The 17,795-nt window shown below is 44.5% G+C and overlaps 1 protein-coding gene across 2 annotated transcripts in view; it reads right to left on the bottom strand.

The window, feature by feature from the left end:
* CREB3L1 (cAMP responsive element binding protein 3 like 1) overlaps nt 1-17,795 on the bottom strand; it is a 113,220-nt gene that overhangs the window by 32,777 nt on the left and 62,648 nt on the right. For both annotated transcript variants that reach the window (XM_077322314.1, XM_077322313.1), the window contains exon 2: nt 11,345-11,573. In XM_077322314.1, coding sequence (XP_077178429.1) covers nt 11,345-11,573 — 229 coding nt within the window. The remainder of the gene's footprint in view (nt 1-11,344; nt 11,574-17,795) is intronic.

Raw genomic sequence — 17,795 nt, 5'->3', positions numbered from 1 at the left:
TCCTGGGGGGAGGCCGTCCTCAGAGTTCTTCCACCTTACCCTCCCAATTTAGTGCCCGTTGTATTCCTGAATGCAACAGGCTTGGCCCCTAATTACATAAAAAGAGTAAAATAAGGGAAAGATGCCATTTAAGCATAAATATGACATTCAAATAGGGGTTCTCTTTGCCCATGGTCAATTTCAAAAGACTGGACCCCACTCATTCCTTTTTTTCAGCTGGTTCTGATACTTGATATTGGCTTGACAGGGAGATGCAGGGAGGAAATAAGTGGCAGTTGTGGGAACAATCCAGTACCCCTCATGAAATTAAACTCATATGTTCAGTTTATGACACTTGGTTTTCAAAATATGGCAATCCTATCTATGGTTTTGTTTTCCTTTTCATGCCACTCAACTCTTGTACACCAGGGCAGCCTTACAGGGGAGCAAAAACAGCAGTAGGAAAAACCACCCCTATTCCAGCTTGTAATTCTTCTCTTTATGCCCTTCCTTTATTTTTCAGTATTAATATTAATTTCACCTCACTCATCCTGGTTGACAACTTAAAATGTATTTAGTAGTACTATAGAACAGTGGTTCCCAACCTTTTTATCACCGGGACCGGTCAATGCTTGACAATTTTACTGAGGCCCGGGGGGGGGTAGCCTTTTGCCGAGGGACGTTGCTGCCGCCACCTGAGCCTCTGCTCCATTTGCTTTCCCGCCAGCGCCCCTGGCTTCCTGTCACCTGCTGGGGGGCGCTGCCAGCAGCAGCTGTGCAGTGTCACGCCGAGGGGGAGCCCCAGCCATGGCAGCTGCTGGAGAGCACCAAAGCTGAGCCGGCGGCAGAGTGGCAGGGCAGCCCCCGAGGCAGCAGCTGGGGAGGAGGACGAGGAGGAGCTGCAGCCCGGTACTGACTAATCCATGGACCGATCCCAGTCCCTGGACTGGGGGTTGGGGACCATTGCAGAAGCAAACCTCTGTTAATATTATAGACAGAAGGGGGGAGAGTTAATATTCTCCCATAATCTATTAAAGTAGTAAAAGGATGCTTCCCCTCCTCTTCCACCCTTAACATGCATGATAATAAATGTTAATCTACTGCAGTGATAACAAATGAGAAACAGAAGTTAGAGTTTATAGATTTATTTATTTTATACTCTGCCTTTACCACCCAAGGGGGACCCAAAGCAACTTCCATCATTCTGCTCTCCTTTATTTTACCCTCATAAAAACCCAGTGAGGTAGGTAAGACTGAGAGGGAGGGACGGGCACATGACCACCCAGCAAGCTTCCATAGCATGAGTGGGGATTTGAACCTGGGTTTCCCAGATCCTAATCTGACAATTTAACCACTGCACAACCTTAGTTTCCATTGCAAATACATTGAGGGTCTGGAGATAATCTGGGCCAAGATAATTCAGTTCCTTTCATTTTTAGCCCAGGAATTCCCATCATCATCCTGAAGTTGGTAGCCCAATTTTGACTTTCCTAATTTTATTTTCTGATAAGTTATGCCTGCCACAAATGGAAAGTCAGATAGATATGTGGATCCTTTCATTATTATAGATGTATGCTAACAAGTAATTTGGTCTGGATCAGGGTCATATGGGGGAGACGGAATTTTTGTCTGGGGGCTCTTGGTGGCTCTCACCTGCTGGATCAGATCTCCTGAGGTTGCCTCCTGGTTATGGTATTCAGAAATTTTCTAACTCTGAATATGGTGTTCCCCTCAGTCATCAGGGCTTTTGATGGATCTATTCTCCATGAATCCATCTAAGCCCATTTTAGAGTCATCTACATGCATGATCGCCACTACATTCACTGGCAGTGAACTCAATTTTATTACTCATTGAATAAAGAAATATTTCCTTTTGGTCATACAGTACACAATGCTCATCTTCAGTAGGTGCCCCTGAGTCCTAGTATTTTGGGAGGAAGGGAGAACAAGCTCCCTCTATGCACTTTCTCCATGCCTGCCTAATTTTATAAACCTTTATCAAGTCCCCCCTTTGTAGTCTCTTTTCAAAATGAAGAAGTTTCAGACTCTTCAGCCTTTCCTCATAGAAGAGGTGCTTCAATTCCTTGATCACTTTGATTGCACTTTCCTGGACTTCCCTCAGGTCTTTTTATCCTTTTAAAAAATAGGGTGGTCTGTACTATACGCAGTATCCCACATGCAGATGCACCATGACTCTATACCAGGCATTACAATATTGGCTGTTTTATTCTCAATCCCTTTCCTAATAATCCCTGCTATGGAGTTTGCCTTTTTCATTGCTGGTGCACACTGAATCAACATTTTCATTGAGCTTTGCACTGTAACCACAAGATCTCTTTCAGTCTTAACCTCAGCCAATCTAGTATCCATCAGCATATAAAATTGGGATTTTTTTTTGTTACAGTTTGTATCACTTTACAGTTACCAACTCTGAACTTAATGTCTTTCCATGAGGATTTACACAACTACCATGAAGAGACAAATGCATGCTTTTGCTGCCATTGTTGATACCTATAGGCTACCACAAGTTCTGCCTCAGTTTCCCTGACTAAGCGAGAAGGATGCAGCAGTGGCACCTCTGCAATCAAAGTACTGGATTAGTCCATCACCAGACATTTCCATCTAGGAGAATCTAAGGAGCACATACAATTTAAAGAAAATAGACAAAAGGCAGGTCCCTCTTTTTCTTTAAGGAGTCCAATGGTAGTGTTGCCCCTTTAGTGAAAACAAACAGTGATAGAAAGATTAAAATGCCCTTTTCTTTCCCCTCCCTGCTGAACTCCAATTCAAATCAGCAACCCACATGGCTATAATACATCTTTAAAAGATATTTGGAGATCTATGATTTCCATCACATCTAGTTTGATCCTAAAAATGGCTTTTGGAATAGATGCACCCTCTCTCCACAGGCTCATCAGAGATGAGCTATAGAGCTATAATGGTGGAACTGCTGTACCTTACTATGCTCTGGTCGCCAAGAAAATTGGCTTGAGCAATCTTCCTTGGATACTTTGTATATATAATAGTCAGAAATTTGAAATGTGTATGTGAAGTAAAATTCTGGACTTACGATCTACAGACTCTACAGTGAAAAGCCAATTGATTTTCCAAAACTGCACAAGGGATGGAAGAGAAATTAATGGGCAGAGAAAGCTATTAAATGCACTGTCTTCTTTTCTGATCTTGATTTGCAAGATTTTCCCTCTTAATCACAAGCATGCAAAAGAACTTGCGTTCCTTTATTTTGCAAATCCTCCCCTCATTCATTTTAGGCCAGGATCAGAAACATCTACCTCTTTTCTAAAGAAATGCATTCCAGCAAAAAGAATGCAACTAAACTCACATTCAGCTAATCACACTGCATATTTACTAAGAATTATGACTGCTGTGCATCTGGCTTTCCAGCTGCTGAAAAATGGCCCACAACTTTTTGACCAACAGCTTTTGCAATATCTTAGACTGGGATGGGTAGTGTTTAGGGGATTTTGTACTGAGTAGAGAAAATCACAGGGAAAGGAGATAAGCAGGAATTTTCATTCTGCTCTGGAGCCTCTCCTATGTCAGGCTGAATACAATGCTCCCAACTTGTATCTAAATGAAGACTTCATGATGGATAATAAAACTACAGTCTTTCAAAAACATACCTGACATGGCCCTGGAGGTGACTCTGGTAAGTACCTACCCCTTTCCTTATCTATAGACAGGAGAGAATTAAATCCCTGAACATGTTATCTTAAATGATATGGTCCAGAATAGCTTTACCACTTGATGAGCTGTTTTTGATAGACCAGTTCTGACTGTACTGTTCCAGATGCATCACCAACGAAAAGGATAGTTTATCTGTCTTTCCCTTCTTGATGTTTTATGTCACAAAGCATGAATAATCTCTGGCTGCAGCAGGGAATGTCTTCTCCCTGCTTTTACTAAAAGAAAGGTCTTCTCTTGTATACTCTAAATCTGTGTCACTGCTTTTTTCAGGCCAACTGTTGTCCATCAACCACTAGGACACCCACATGGCCCCACAAATTACAGGATCCTCTGCTGGGATAGCTCTGAAAATATCCTGCCATCATGAATTATCCTGAAATGAATTGTTTTAAAAATAGACCCTGAAATGACTGTTCCCCCATCTCCTGCGGAGAGATCAGCTGGTAAGAAGGAAAGCCACTGAAGCCTACCACTTGTGCCTGGCTGTGGGCAATGGCTTCCTTGTTGTCTACCCCCGCCCTAAGTGCCAGGAAAGGCTCTGAGTTCTGTTCTCCCACAACCTGCAACCCTATACAGGGCTGCTCAGCTGCTGCCTGCCAGAGGAAAAAATAGGTAAACTGTCACTTTTATTAGCCCCATTTCTCTGAAATGGATGTTTTGGCTTAACTTCTTTCTCAGGAAGATAACAATATAAGCATTATAATAAAAAATATTACATGTTTCAATCTGTAGTTAGAGCTTGTCCATATCCATTGATTCCAGGCGGGCACAATATTACAATTACCAAACTCTAGGTGGCACCTGGAAATCTCCTGCAATTACAATTGCTCTCCAAATCAAGTGCCCTGAAATCAATAACTGCTTTGGAGAGTGGACCTCATGCATTTTACCCTGCGGAGATTTAGCCCCTCCCCAAACCCTCTTCAGGTATTTTCCTACCCAGAGTTGGCAACCCTATGCAAAATTGATATGAGTTATAGAATTCATCTTCCTGAGAATCTCAGCTTTGATTTATTTTTAAAGTCTATTTTATTTAAAACTTTTATTGGCTGCTTTTCTCCCTGCAGAACTCAAGCAAATTTCTAGCCTTAAGCTACAAAAATATGTGTGGGAGCATGTAGGGTAGTGCCTGGTGAAGCCTCAGCCTTTAGAGCGGTGGTCCCCAACCACCGGACCACGGCCTGGTGCCGGGCTGCGAAGGCCCTGGCACCAGGCTGCAGCTCCCTCTCCCCACCCGCCCCCCCGCAGTAAGAAACTTACCAGGCCACAAGCTTGCGGCTCGGCAAGCTTCTTACTGTGGGAGGGGGGGAGAGGGAAGCAGGGTCGCGCACGTGCAATGTGCATGCACGGCCGGGCCGCATTTGCTTGCATGCGTCATGCGTGGCCGAAAACGTGCATGTGCGGCAAGTGCCACTCGTGCGCGTTTTCTGCCGCACATGGAGCATGCGTGCATGCGCAGCCACGTATGCCCGGCATACGCGACCGGGCAATCGCCGTCCTTGCGGACGCCGGTCCCCAGCCTGAAAAAGGTTGGGGACCACTGCTTTAGAGGGCTTACTGAATATTTCTCGTTCTCAGGGGCAAGACCTTTCAAGTCCCCCCCCCCCCAGTATTTATATCCCACCTTTCCCTCTGGAAAACAGAGGCATATGGAGGTTAAGAATGTATGCAAATTATGTTCCACATAATATATTTCTGGTAAGGCCTTGGAGAAGGAGCATGTCTCATGGCTTAAGTGCCACTCAGCACTTAACACCCATTTAGTGGCTGTCCCGCCCCTGAGTGCCTCGTCCTACAGCTGGCTTTCCTGTCTGTCCAGCGGACAGCCAATTGCTTTCCATCCCCCACCCCAACCATCCCCTCTTCCTTCCACTTCCCTCCAAGGCTCGGAGGTTGCAGATCCCTACTGCATGACAGCTGCCCCTACCTGTGAGTTCCATAACAGTAGCCTTTCCAGGTCCTTGGAGGGAGGGAGAGGCCATCTGCAGAGTTCTTATACTCCATCCCACTAATCTAGGGCTTGTTATATTCCTGAGTGCAATGGCTTGGCCTCTAGTAAATAATACAACCTCAGAAATAAATTTAAAAAAGAAAACAATACTTCAATTAATGAAATGGGGGAGGGGGGGAACTGCCCATAATTCATCCAGTGGTGAATCTTCCAGTATTTTATGAAGATCAGGAGGGAGGGAGTAAGGAGTTAGTTAGGAGTCCTCTGCATATGTGTGCGGGCGCTGGCTGGCACACACTGCCCCTCTCCTCCGCGCCGCAGTGTTGGACAATTCGGGCTTCAGTGATTGCCGAAGTGGCTGAAGTGTGCGGGAACGCACAACCCTACGGCCTCATATCCATTCCATAGAATGTACAATCCTACAAGCTGCGATGACAATGAAGCAACTGATACTCAACCCCAAAGTTTCAGACAATCTAATTCAAATGGCCAACATTCTGGAATAGACAAAAGTCGACAGAACACCATAGGGTAGAACCCAAGTTGTAGTGTCAGCATCTGCAATAATTAAATTCTGAACCTCAACCCAACAGAAGAATTGAGGCTACCAGAGTGATATCCTTATAAGCCCAACTCTTTACCAGATGTCTCTAAAGATGTAGATGATCAACAGTATTACAGGCTGCAGAAAGGTCTAGCAGAACCAACAGGAATCCATTATCATTGTCCAAAAAGTCATCCACATGAGTAACTCGTACTGTCTAAGTTCTGAAACCAAGCCTGAAGCTCAAGGGAAATCTGTCATTTCATTATTTTACTTCTTGCTGTTCTCCATGTATAGACCCAGATCATCTTCGTCGCTCTCCTCTGTACCCTTTCAATTTTATCCACGTCCTTCTTGAAGTGAAGCCTCCAGAACTGCACATAGTACTCCAGGTGTGATCTGACCAGTGCCGTATACAATGGGACTATGACATCTTGCGATTTTGATGTGATGCCTCTGTTGATACAGCCCAAAATGGCATTTGCCTTTTTTACTGCTGCATCACACTTCCTGCTCATGTTTAGTTTACAATCCACAAGTACCCCAAGGTCTCGTTCACACACAGTGTTACCTAGAAGCGTATCCCCCATCCAGTAGGCATGCTTTTCATTTTTCTGACCCAGATGCAGAACTTTACACTTATCTTTATTAAATTGCATCATGTTCTCATTTTCCCATTTTCCCATTGTGTTCAGATCTCATTGAACTCTGTCTCTATCTTCCAGAGTATTTGCCAGTCCTCCCAATTTGGTATCATCTGCAAACTTGGTGAGTAGTCCCTCCACCCCCTCATCTAGATCATTAATAAATATGTTAAAAAGTACTGGACCAAGCACCAAGCCCTGAGGTACCCCGCTACTCACCTCCCTCCAGTCTGATGAAACACTATTAACAACAGCTATTTGAGTGTGGTTCTCTAACCAATTCCCTATCCACCAAACTATCTGAAAATCCAGATTACCTGTTGGTCAGTATTAAGTCCAGTATGGCTGAACCTCTTGGGGGTTCATCTACCATTTGATAAATGAAATTGTCAGCCAGGCAGTTCAGAAAGTTGCATGACTGAGGACGCTTTGCAGAGTTTGTTTCCCAGCACACATATGGAAAATTGAAGTCGCCCATGATTACAAGGTCCTGCTGCTTGGATATTTTCCCAAGCTGCTCACAAAGTGCAGCATCCACATCCTTTCATTGGTCAGGCGGTCGGTAGCAGACACCAACCACCACACTGTTTGTTTTCCCCTCGCTTATTTTCACGCAGATGCTTTCCACTGGAGATATACTCTCCTTCACTAGAATTTCCTGACAGGTAAACCCTTTCCTCACGTACAGTGCCATTCCTCCACCTCTTTGATCTATTCTGTTTTTTCTGAACAGTTCATATCCATCCAGTATTACATTCAGGTCATGAGAATCATTCCACCAAGTTTCTGTGATGCCTACTAGATCATAGCTTTCCAACAGCATGAGAAGTTCCAGCTCTTCTTTCTTATTGCCCATACTTCGGGTGTTAGTATAAAGGTGTCTGAATCCTTTAACTTTTGGTTCCCTATGAGCGGGCCTTCCTGGTTGGGCTGCCCCCAATCGGTCTCCTTCCTTACACTCCATATGTTGAACGTCTCCTTCCCCTTGTGGCTTCAGTTTAAAGCTCTGATGAATCTCCCCAGGTTCCTGCCAAACACATTCTTCCCCAACTTCAACAAGTGCAGTCCATCAGGTGCTAGTAGGCCTTCTTCAAGAAAGCCTATCCCATGATCCCAGAAACCAAATCCCTCCTGCCGGCACCAATTACGCAGCCACTGATTCACCTCCATTATCTTCCTCTCCCGACGCATTCCTCTTCCCTTGACAGGCAAGATTGAAGAGAATACCACTTGTGCCCCCATTTGCTTCAGCTTCCTCCCTAGATCTTGATAGTCTGTTTTAATAGGAGCAATGGTATTCATGGACATGTCATTCGTTCCCACGTGGACCATCACAAATGGGTAGCGATCCGTAGATTTGAGGAGTTTGGGCAGCCGTTCTGAAATGTCTTTAATTTTCACCCCTGGCAAGCAGCACACCTCTCAGGTTAGGGGGTTGGGCCCAGCCACATGACGATCCATTCCTCTTAGTAGGGAGTCTCCAATTACCAGTACTCTCCTTTTTTTCCTTCTCAACAACATTTCCTTCTATCCCCGTGGCCTCTTCACTTTGTCTTAGACTTTGTTTTGGGACCTCTTCCCTCGTTGACACTTGCACCTCCTCTGCAAGGGCCTGAAATCTATTCTGGAGCTCCAAAGGCCCCGAGAACCGTCTCGCTCTACGCCGTTGAGTCTTTTTCCTAACTGTCTGCAGAGGCTCCGTAATGAGGTCAATCACCTTATCCTCTTCAGGATTGGTTGTATCCTCTTTATTCAGAGTTGCACAGCTCCTGTCGATGAACTTCTCCCCTTTCTTAACTGCTGTCAGAGTAATAATCCTCTCTTGTAAGCCCCTAATCCTTTCCTCCAAAAATCTTACCAGCTTACACTTGGGGCAGATGTAGTCCATCTTGTCTTCAGGAAGGAAGGTAATCATGTCACACTCACTGCAGATGATGGGGCGAGTGTCCTGGAGGTCCATTGTAACTTCTAGGCAGTGCAACTGGTCAGCAGCAGCAGCTCTCCCCAGCAGCTCTCACCACGTGGTCCCAGTTGTCTGAGCTCCGCCTCTGGCGAGGAGCAGCCCTTTTTAATCCTCTCAGCAATCACCCAGCAATCACCTCACTCAGCAATCACCTCACTCAGTATAGCAGCAGAAACAAAACCAAACCGTGCATTTGGGAAGTGGCCTGATCTAAACAAGATGTTCCTGGCTAGTTCCAGGAAATACATAATAATTTATTAATGTATAAAATATTTTAGAAAACCTAGACTGAACAGCAATGTTGTGAAAAGAAGAAAGCTACATTTTTGTGCCAGACTGTTTAACTGAATGCTTAGGGTTTGCTTAGGGACATGTTGATTCAGCTAACTTTCAAAGTGTGTAAAGATCTTTACAAAAAAATTCTGAGCACCATTAATTTTCTCCTTAATAAGGCTCAGAGTCCCCTGGTTTGCCCAGTGTAAGTGGAGAGTTCCGGAAACTTCCAGCCATAGAAAAAGAACAAACTTGGGCAAGCAACAGCACTTAAAATATGAACGAATACAGCAATCTTTAGTAACATGTCAGTGTATTGGACACAACCCAGAATGGAAACAGCTAGTTAGTACATTGAATTACTGTAAGATAGTATTTCTCCCCCCTTTTGAACAATGGGTTAGTGACTCTTACTGTGACTCATGAAACCAAAATCTGTTTAGTCTGTTGTTGGAGACCCTGGTTAAGTAACCGAGTCAATGTTAAGTCTGGTATATTTTTCCTTATATTTTTTATTTTTGAACTCTGTTTTTGTGGAACAAAATGGTTCAACAAGAGAAAGACAATTTCAGTTTACCCTTTTTGCCAATATTCTTTATAAACATGGAACTAAAGAAAAATACTATCAAAGAAAGTAAACTGTAGCTGGCTTTCTAGTTTGTTTGTTTATTTGTTTATTTATTTGTTCATTTATTTATTTATATACCGCCCTCCCCAGAGGCTATGATTTGCTGAAATTTATTCCATTGCCAGCTTTTTATATTCTGGTGACGAGAACAAGTGAAGTGTTTCCAGGGTTTGAATGACCTTTAGGGCCCCAACCCCTGAGTAAATGCCCTACTGGGCAGGCTTGCAGGTGCCTGACTCCCCCACAAGGGCAGGGCAAACACCCTTCTCCTGGCCAAGTCAGAAAAATTGTAGTTTCCTAATTTTCGCACAACTACTTCAAACTAGTAACAAAAAATACATTACTTAAAAAGATGTAACCCAAACTATGACTCAGTATGGTACAGTGGTTAGAATGTTGGACAAGGAACATAGAGACCCAGGTTCAAATTCCCAGCCCATACTAATGTTAAAATAACCTCCTGTTCTTAACCCGTTCAGACTATCAAAACTAAATTCCCAGCCATATGGGGGGTCAATTCAGCCTTCAACCATAGTGTGTGGGGAGAAGGGGTCTAAGCCTCCCTTCTGTGCTGTTTTCATATTGGGGAAAATTGAATATATGGAGGGGCCCCACAGATATTTCCCCAGTGGGACAAACAATTTCTTACTGTGACCATTTCAGATTAGGAAAATATTGCTGCAGGGAGTTTTCACCCTCCTCTCTCTGTGTGCTGTGTGCTCCCTGCCATACATCTGGCTACTGAGTTCTGAGAACATAACAATTCTAACAACTGGATCAGGACATGAGGCAAATGCAATACTAAGGCCTGAAATGGTGATTTGAGCCTATATCTCCCCACTCCTAGCTTAGCACTCTGACCACTGCACCATATTGCATCTTCATGTTGCTGGGCAAAGTTGAGAGCTGCCCTTGACTAAGGGACCTCACAGGTTTGTTGTGAGGATAACATGTAAGAGGAAAGAATAATGTATCCTCCTCCCAAGCTCCTTAGAGGAACACCAGAATAAAATGTGTGTGAGAGAAGAAGGGATTAAAGATTTCTCAGGTTTGGTTAATTAGGAATTTGTATTCTCTACTAGAGACCCTCTTGTGGCGCAAGGTGGTAAGGCAGCCGACATGCTGTCTGAAGCTCTGACCATGAGGCTGGGAGTTCTGTCTCAGCAGCTGGCTCAAGGTTGACTCAGCCTTCCATCCTTCCGAGGTTGGTAAAATGAGTACCCAGCTTGCTTGGGAGTAAAACGGGAATGACTGGGGAAGGGAATGGCAAACCACCCTGTATTGAGTCTGCCAAGAAAACGCTGGTGGGCGTCACCCCAAGAGTCAGACATGACTCGGTGCTTGCACAGGGGATACCTTTACCTTTACCTTATTCCCTACTAGATAATTTGATGAACAACATTGGTTCTGTTACTTATAAAAAAGTGTTAAAATTGATCAAATTAATTGCCTAGAGCCACATTTAAATGTACTGGAATTCCACTAAAATCAGAGGACTGGGCTGTTTCTGTTTGCAAGGCAGGTCTTCTGCTTTGAAGGGCAACAACCCACTGGACTATGTTGTTCCTGTCAGTAGCCTCCCTCCCCCCTTTTAAGAGCACTGCAAGATCATTCAGGTCAGGTATTATCCAGCAAGCTTTTTCCTTGGGCTCACCATTGGCATTCTCTTCCGTCTTGACAGGCATGAGGGGGCTCTGAGGAGCAGAATCTCCACTGAGAGAATAGCTGTGTTCTGCTTGGATACCAGGAGTGGGAGGATCCAGATCCATGTCCAGCAGCGGGTTCTTTTCTGCCAGAATAGGGTCATCAAAGAAGCTGTTGAATAGTTCATTGGAAAAATCCTCCATGTTCTCTGAGAAGTGATCAAAGCTCTCGGAGAAGTGCTGTGAAAGGAACAAGGGAAAGAAAAGGCATTAATGTCCCCTCCACAACAGATGAGAGGGCCTTCCATATCCCAGGCCAGACATGGTGGCAGCCATATGATTTGGATGAGAAACATATATTCATCTTTTATTTTTACTGTTTTTATAGTTAAAGAAAACTGGGCTTTTTCACATTAAAAATGAACATGCCAAAGTCCACAAACATATATCTGCCAAGCTATCTCGTGCCGTTAATTAACCATCCCATTAACCATCCCATAGGACTCCTAATAGTTTATCTCTCCATCTTTTCCAGCAATTCATTTTTCACTTGGTGACATTAGTGACTGTGGCTATCATAATAACTAGCTTGCCAACACTGTCTTTATAGCAGTGACAGTTACCAGTGAGATGCATCCTTTAAAAAGAATTCCTCTCATTTCTGACCTTCCAAGAACTGGCCAAATAGGCAGCTATTGCCGGTTCTCCCTCTGTGGCCCCATAATAAAATGCAGCATGCCTTGGGATATCCTGCTCTTATTCATACCTGGGCAGAAAAAAAGGATCTGTGTATCAAATGCAATAGCTGAGGATTGAACAGTTATAGTATAAAACTTGATATTAAGCCCGCTGTACCCAAAATACAGTGGGTGGTAGCGGGGTGGGTAGATGGATGGGCAGAAAGAAGTAAGAAAGGAAAAAAAGAGAGAGAGAGAGAGAGAGAGAGAGAAAGAGAAAGAAAGAAAGAAAGAAAGAAAGAAAGAAAGAAAGAAAGAAAGAAAGAAAGAAAGAAAGAAAGAAAGAAAGAAAGAAATGGAGGAAGACAGAAAGAGAGCAAGGAAGAGGGAGAGAAACAGGGAGAGAGAAAGAGGCAGATAGGAGAAAGGGAGAAATTGAGGAGGGAAGGAAGGAAGGAAGGAAGGAAGGAAGGAAGGAAGGAAGGAAGGAAGGAAGGAAGGACAAAGGGAATGCTGGGAGGAAGGAAGGCAGGAAGGGAGTCAGGTAGGTGGCATGAAAGGGACTGGGGCAGGGGTGGGAGGCAGAGGGGGGGAAGGTGCTATGGGGGGAGGGTCCAGTAGCAATGGGTGGATAGGTGGGGGGGTTGAGAAGAGTGGGTGGGTATGGGTGGGTGGGGGCTTGGAAGCAGCAGCGGAGGTGAGGGGGGATGGGGGTGCGGCTGGGAAGATTGCGCGGGGGAGAAGGCGGGGTGGGCAAGAGGTGGCGGAGCGCTGGAGCGAAGCGACGGCAGAGTGTGGTGGAGAGGAGCGGCCCATGGGGTAAGGAGGTTGGGGGGGGGAGGCGAAGGGTCCAGTGGGCGGGCAGGGCTCCCCCTCCAAGGGCTGCATGGCAGGGTAGGTCGGGCGGCTGCCTACCTGCCTTGTCAGCGGTCAGCTGCAAAATGGCGGCTGGCAGCTGAAGGCAGGCCAGGTTGGGGGGTGGGCGGGTCGGGAGGTGGGCTGACAAGCAGAGGGCCCAATCTTCTGGCGCTTCAGTTCAGGGGCCAGGGGCCAATCATTGCCCCCCCCCCCATCCTGGACCAAGCCCTCCGACACAGGCCTTAGCCTTTTATTTATACCGCTCCTGCAGAGCGGTGTAAAGATGGTTCTACTAAGTTACTATGAAACATAGTCCTTGGGTGTATTTCAGTGTAAAGAACATTGCATATGATCTCTCCTTGCATTATGATAATTGTGGGAAATGATAATGCTCCCTGCTGAAGTCTCAGATACATGATCACAACATTGTTAAACATCTAGGAACTTTATTGGGGCAAGAATCTCTGACATGCACACGTAAACATTATGGATTACTTTTCCCTTTTGCATAGTAACTGTGCATTACTTTTCCTCCCCTGTTGTAGTTTTGTAGAAGTGTGGGTAAGATGATGCCTGTATGATGTCCACCTGCTACAAGTTTTCTGTAGGAAATTCTGGTACAGCATTGATGTTTTTCTGCAGCAATTGTTATGTGTGGACCTGCCCTTAAAAAAAAAACTATTCCATCTTATTCACTAGTTCATATTTCTAAGGACTCCTAAGCATTTTCTACCAAACCTTTCTTCAGTCTCTCTTCCGCCCAGTTTCAAAGGGTATGGAAACCTACTCACTCACTCCAAATTAGGCACAGGAACCGGCTTGTACAGCCAGGACCTACTAAGGTTTCTTGCTTTGCATTGTCTAGCTGTCACTACATGGCTCATCCACTTTTCATGGTGACCAGGGCTGCTTCTACATTAGCCACCAGTTATTAAGTTTTAAAACAGAATGTAGACATATCTATCCTAAATTGCATTCCAGCATTTCATGTCATTTTTGTCTTTGAAAAAATAGACCTTATTTTTTTCCCAGTTAAAATGCCATGTCCATGTAAGGGATGAAAAGGTGCTACTGAAATTTCCCAGGAACATGGTTTCTTTAAGGTTTCTTTCTTCCCTTGGTAGTTTCCAATCAGCTTCAACCTCTTAGCCTAATTAATGACTTCATTTCCTTAATGACTTGTGGTGCTTTACACCTGTGCACTGCAGGTAACTGGGAAGTGCCACATATACCTGACTATAGCCATTAGCATAGTGGTTGTTGCTTGCCTGGCATAGAAGGAAAAATCCTGAAGCTTGGCAAGGGGGGTGGGGGAGGGAGAGGAGATGTTTGGCAAGAAGAAAGTGGGGAAACTGAAAAGCAAGGAAAGAAGGCTGGATACCCACTCTTGCCCCCAAGACATCTCACTGCATATCCTGGAGGAGCAAGACAAGGAAGAGGACAGCAGAGGCAGAGAATGTTCCCAGCAAAGGTGAGAATGTTGGTCCTTCACAGCTGCCATGACCCTCCCTTCATCCTCTTTCCCTTCCTGCCTCACCAGGCCATCCTAAGAAACCACTCAGGGAGCAAGGGAAGCAGCCATGTGCAGCCCTTCTCTCCCCCCCCCCCCCCCGTCTCTCATCATTGCTGGATTTTCAAAATTTCCATACTTCTTTATTTCATGTATAAGAATGACACTTCCTTTTTTCTCTCCCCCTCTTGGTAACAGTTTTCCCCCTCCTTCTAAAAATGAGAAACAACAGGACATCCATGCTAGCAATCATAAGCAGATAGATATAGCTCTTCTGAGCTACCACCAAGCATCACATCTGGTTAGGCCCTCAGTTGGGTCCTGTTCCGTTGACAGAAGGAGAAACATCACTTATTATCTCTTTGCAGTAAAGCAACTGTGGTAATTAGAGTAAGACCAGGGAAGCCCGGATTCGAACCCCTGCTTGGCCATAAAACTCACTGTCTAACCTTTGGCCAGTTTCTCTCTCTCAGCCTAATTTACTTCACAGGACTGTTGTGAGGATAAAACCACTATAAGTTCTTAGAGGAAAGGGCCAAGCAATGTTCTTTTATTTATTTTACTAGATTCAAAGCACGTTCTCACAAAGGGGCTTTGAAAGGCCCCTCCCCCACTGTGGCCACCCAGCAGACACGTAGAGGCAGCACTGCCCCCGGGTGTGCTTCTCGACCCAAGGGGAAGGCCTTCTTCTTTACTCACGGTGTCCTGCTGCTTCTCTGTCACTTTCCCTGTCGCTTTCCGGCTTCGCGCCTTCCGATTGGCCCCTCACCCATACTGGCCCCGCCCACTCTCCACCCACTTACCCCTTAGCGAAATATGAAGGTGGAAAAATTGTATGTAGTCTTTTATTTTTCATCATCATAATTACAACAATGAAAAATAAGAAATATTAAATTAACGAGCCATCATTTTTTCTGCAAAGGAAAAAGTGGTAATTAAAACCTCTACAGTTCCTGTGAAAGTAAACCGATTCACAATTCTTTTAGGAATGCTGTGGCCACCATAAATTACAATGTAGTAATTAATTAAAAGCAGAAAAGCAAAAGTGCTCATAGCCTCACAGTGAAACAGAAGATTGAAATAACAAAATATCAATGGGCTCTTGCAAACCGAAGTGGGAGCTTTACTGAATGGGATTTACTTACTTGCCTTTCAAGGAAATATAATAGTAGGATCTTGACTGTAAGGATCACAGAGTTTTGTGTGGAATATAGTGCTTTATTAACTATTGTTTGAACCATGGGTTCAATTCTACTTGCAATGAATTACATAAAAGGAATCTTTCAGCAGTGCAAAACAGATATAGTAGAAGCAAGCAAATACTTCAGAAGTTTGATGTGTAGTACAATTTCACCACAGGAAAGCAAGATACCTGAACTCCATCCATCTAGTTGAAAGTGAACAAATGTCAAAAACCCATGCACAAATTAAAGACAAGGTACTGCAGAATGCTTTGCCTTGCAGAAGCCACTTCTGATATAACATACGTACCCAGCAATAAGGCATCTCTGTCCCCATAGGAATTACAAGAGGATCTTTTTTCTATTTCTAAGAAGAATTAACTGAGTCAAATAAAAGGTCCTGGTATTTTAACTCATGTTGGTTTTCCAGCAACATTTTGAGGATTTGTCAACAAACCACATATTGCCTCTGAATATCTAATTTGCTGGAAAAGTTTAAATAGAAACCTGGCAATATTACATCATTAAACTATAGCATCCAAAAAGCAACATCCCTAATCTATCTAGGCTTCTGATTCTGTTTGAAAACACATACAAACACTGCAGTATCCCAGAAGCCAGTATCCCATGGCTTCTTAAATTAGAGCATCAGGAGGCCTCTCTGACAAATAATAAATCTGTCCCTATAATCAAGGACATTCCCAGGGAAGCTGAAGGAGGCAGTGGTCTGGCCCTTATTGAGGAAAGTATCTTTGGATCTACAGGTCTCGGCAAGCTACTGCCCCATCTTGCACTTAAAGCTGAGAATGAGCTAAGATTGGCCAGGAAAGCCCACTGTAACAAGAAAAGATTTTCCAGTTATGTGAGGAGCAAACGTAAAGTAAAGGAGGCAATAGGCCCACTGTTGGGAGCGAATGGACAAACCCTAACGGAGGATGCAGAGAAAGCAGAAAGGCTCAGCGCCTAGTTTACATCTGTTTTTCCCCACAGGTCAAAGGGTTTAGGCACATCTAGAGATGGCAGTAGCCAAGAGATAGTGTCTGGGTGGCAGGGTGACATGGACAGAGAGGTTGTCGAGAGGCATTTAGCTGCACTGGATGAGTTCAAATCCCCTGGGCCAGATGAAATGCACCCGAGAGCGCTCAAAGAACTTTCCGGAGAACTTGCACAACCCTTGTCCATCATCTTCGGGACCTCTTTAAGGACTGGAGATGTCCTGGAGGACTGGAAGAGAGCAAACATTATTCTGATCTTTAAAAAGGGGAGGAAGGATGACCCGGGAAACTACAGACCAGTGAGTCTGACCTCTGTTGTGGGGAAGATAATGGAGCAGATATTAAAGGGAGTGATCTGCAAACATCTGGAGGACAATTTGGTAATCCGAGGAAGTCAGCATGGATTTGTCTCCAACAGGTCCTGTTAGACCAACCTGGTTTCCTTTTTGACCAAGTGACAGGTTTGTTGGATTGTGGAAATTCGGTTGATATCGTTTACTTGGATTTTAGTAAAGCTTTTGATAAGGTTCCCCATGATGTTCTGATGGATAAATTGAAGGACTGCAATCTGGATTTTCAGATAGTTTGGTGGATAGGGAATTGGTTAGAGAACCGCACTCAAAGAGTTGTTGTCAATGGTATTTCATCAGACTGGAGGGAGGTGAGTAGCGGGGTACCTCAGGGCTCGGTGCTCGGCCCGGTACTTTTTAACATATTTATTAATGATCTAGATGAGGGGGTGGAGGGACTACTCATCAAGTTTGCAGATGACACCAAATTGGGAGGACTGGCAAATACTCCGGAAGATAGAGACAGAGTTCAACAAGATCTGAACACAATGGAAAAATGGGCAAATGAGAACAAGATGCTATTTAATAAAGATAAGTATAAAGTTCTGCATCTGGATCAGAAAAATGAAAAACATGTCTACTGGATGGGGGATACGCTTCTAGGTAACACTGTGTGTGAACGAGACCTTGGGGTACTTGTGGATTGTAAACTAAACATGAGCAGGCAATGTGACGCAGCGGTAAAAAAGGCAAATGCCATTTTGGGCTGTATCAACAGGGGCATCACATCAAAATCACAAGATGTCATAGTCCCATTGTATACGGCACTGTTCAGATCACACCTGGAGTACTGTGTGCAGTTCTGAAGGCCTCACTTCAAGAAGGATGTAGATAAAATGGAAAGGGTACAGAGGAGAGCAACGAGGATGATCTGGGGCCAAGGGACCAAGC

The sequence above is a fragment of the Paroedura picta genome, chromosome 2 (genome assembly GCF_049243985.1).
Source record: "Paroedura picta isolate Pp20150507F chromosome 2, Ppicta_v3.0, whole genome shotgun sequence".
NCBI lineage: Eukaryota > Metazoa > Chordata > Lepidosauria > Squamata > Gekkonidae > Paroedura > Paroedura picta.
The sequence above is the reverse complement of the archived record's forward strand: the minus strand, read 5'-3'. Positions and strand labels throughout refer to the sequence as shown.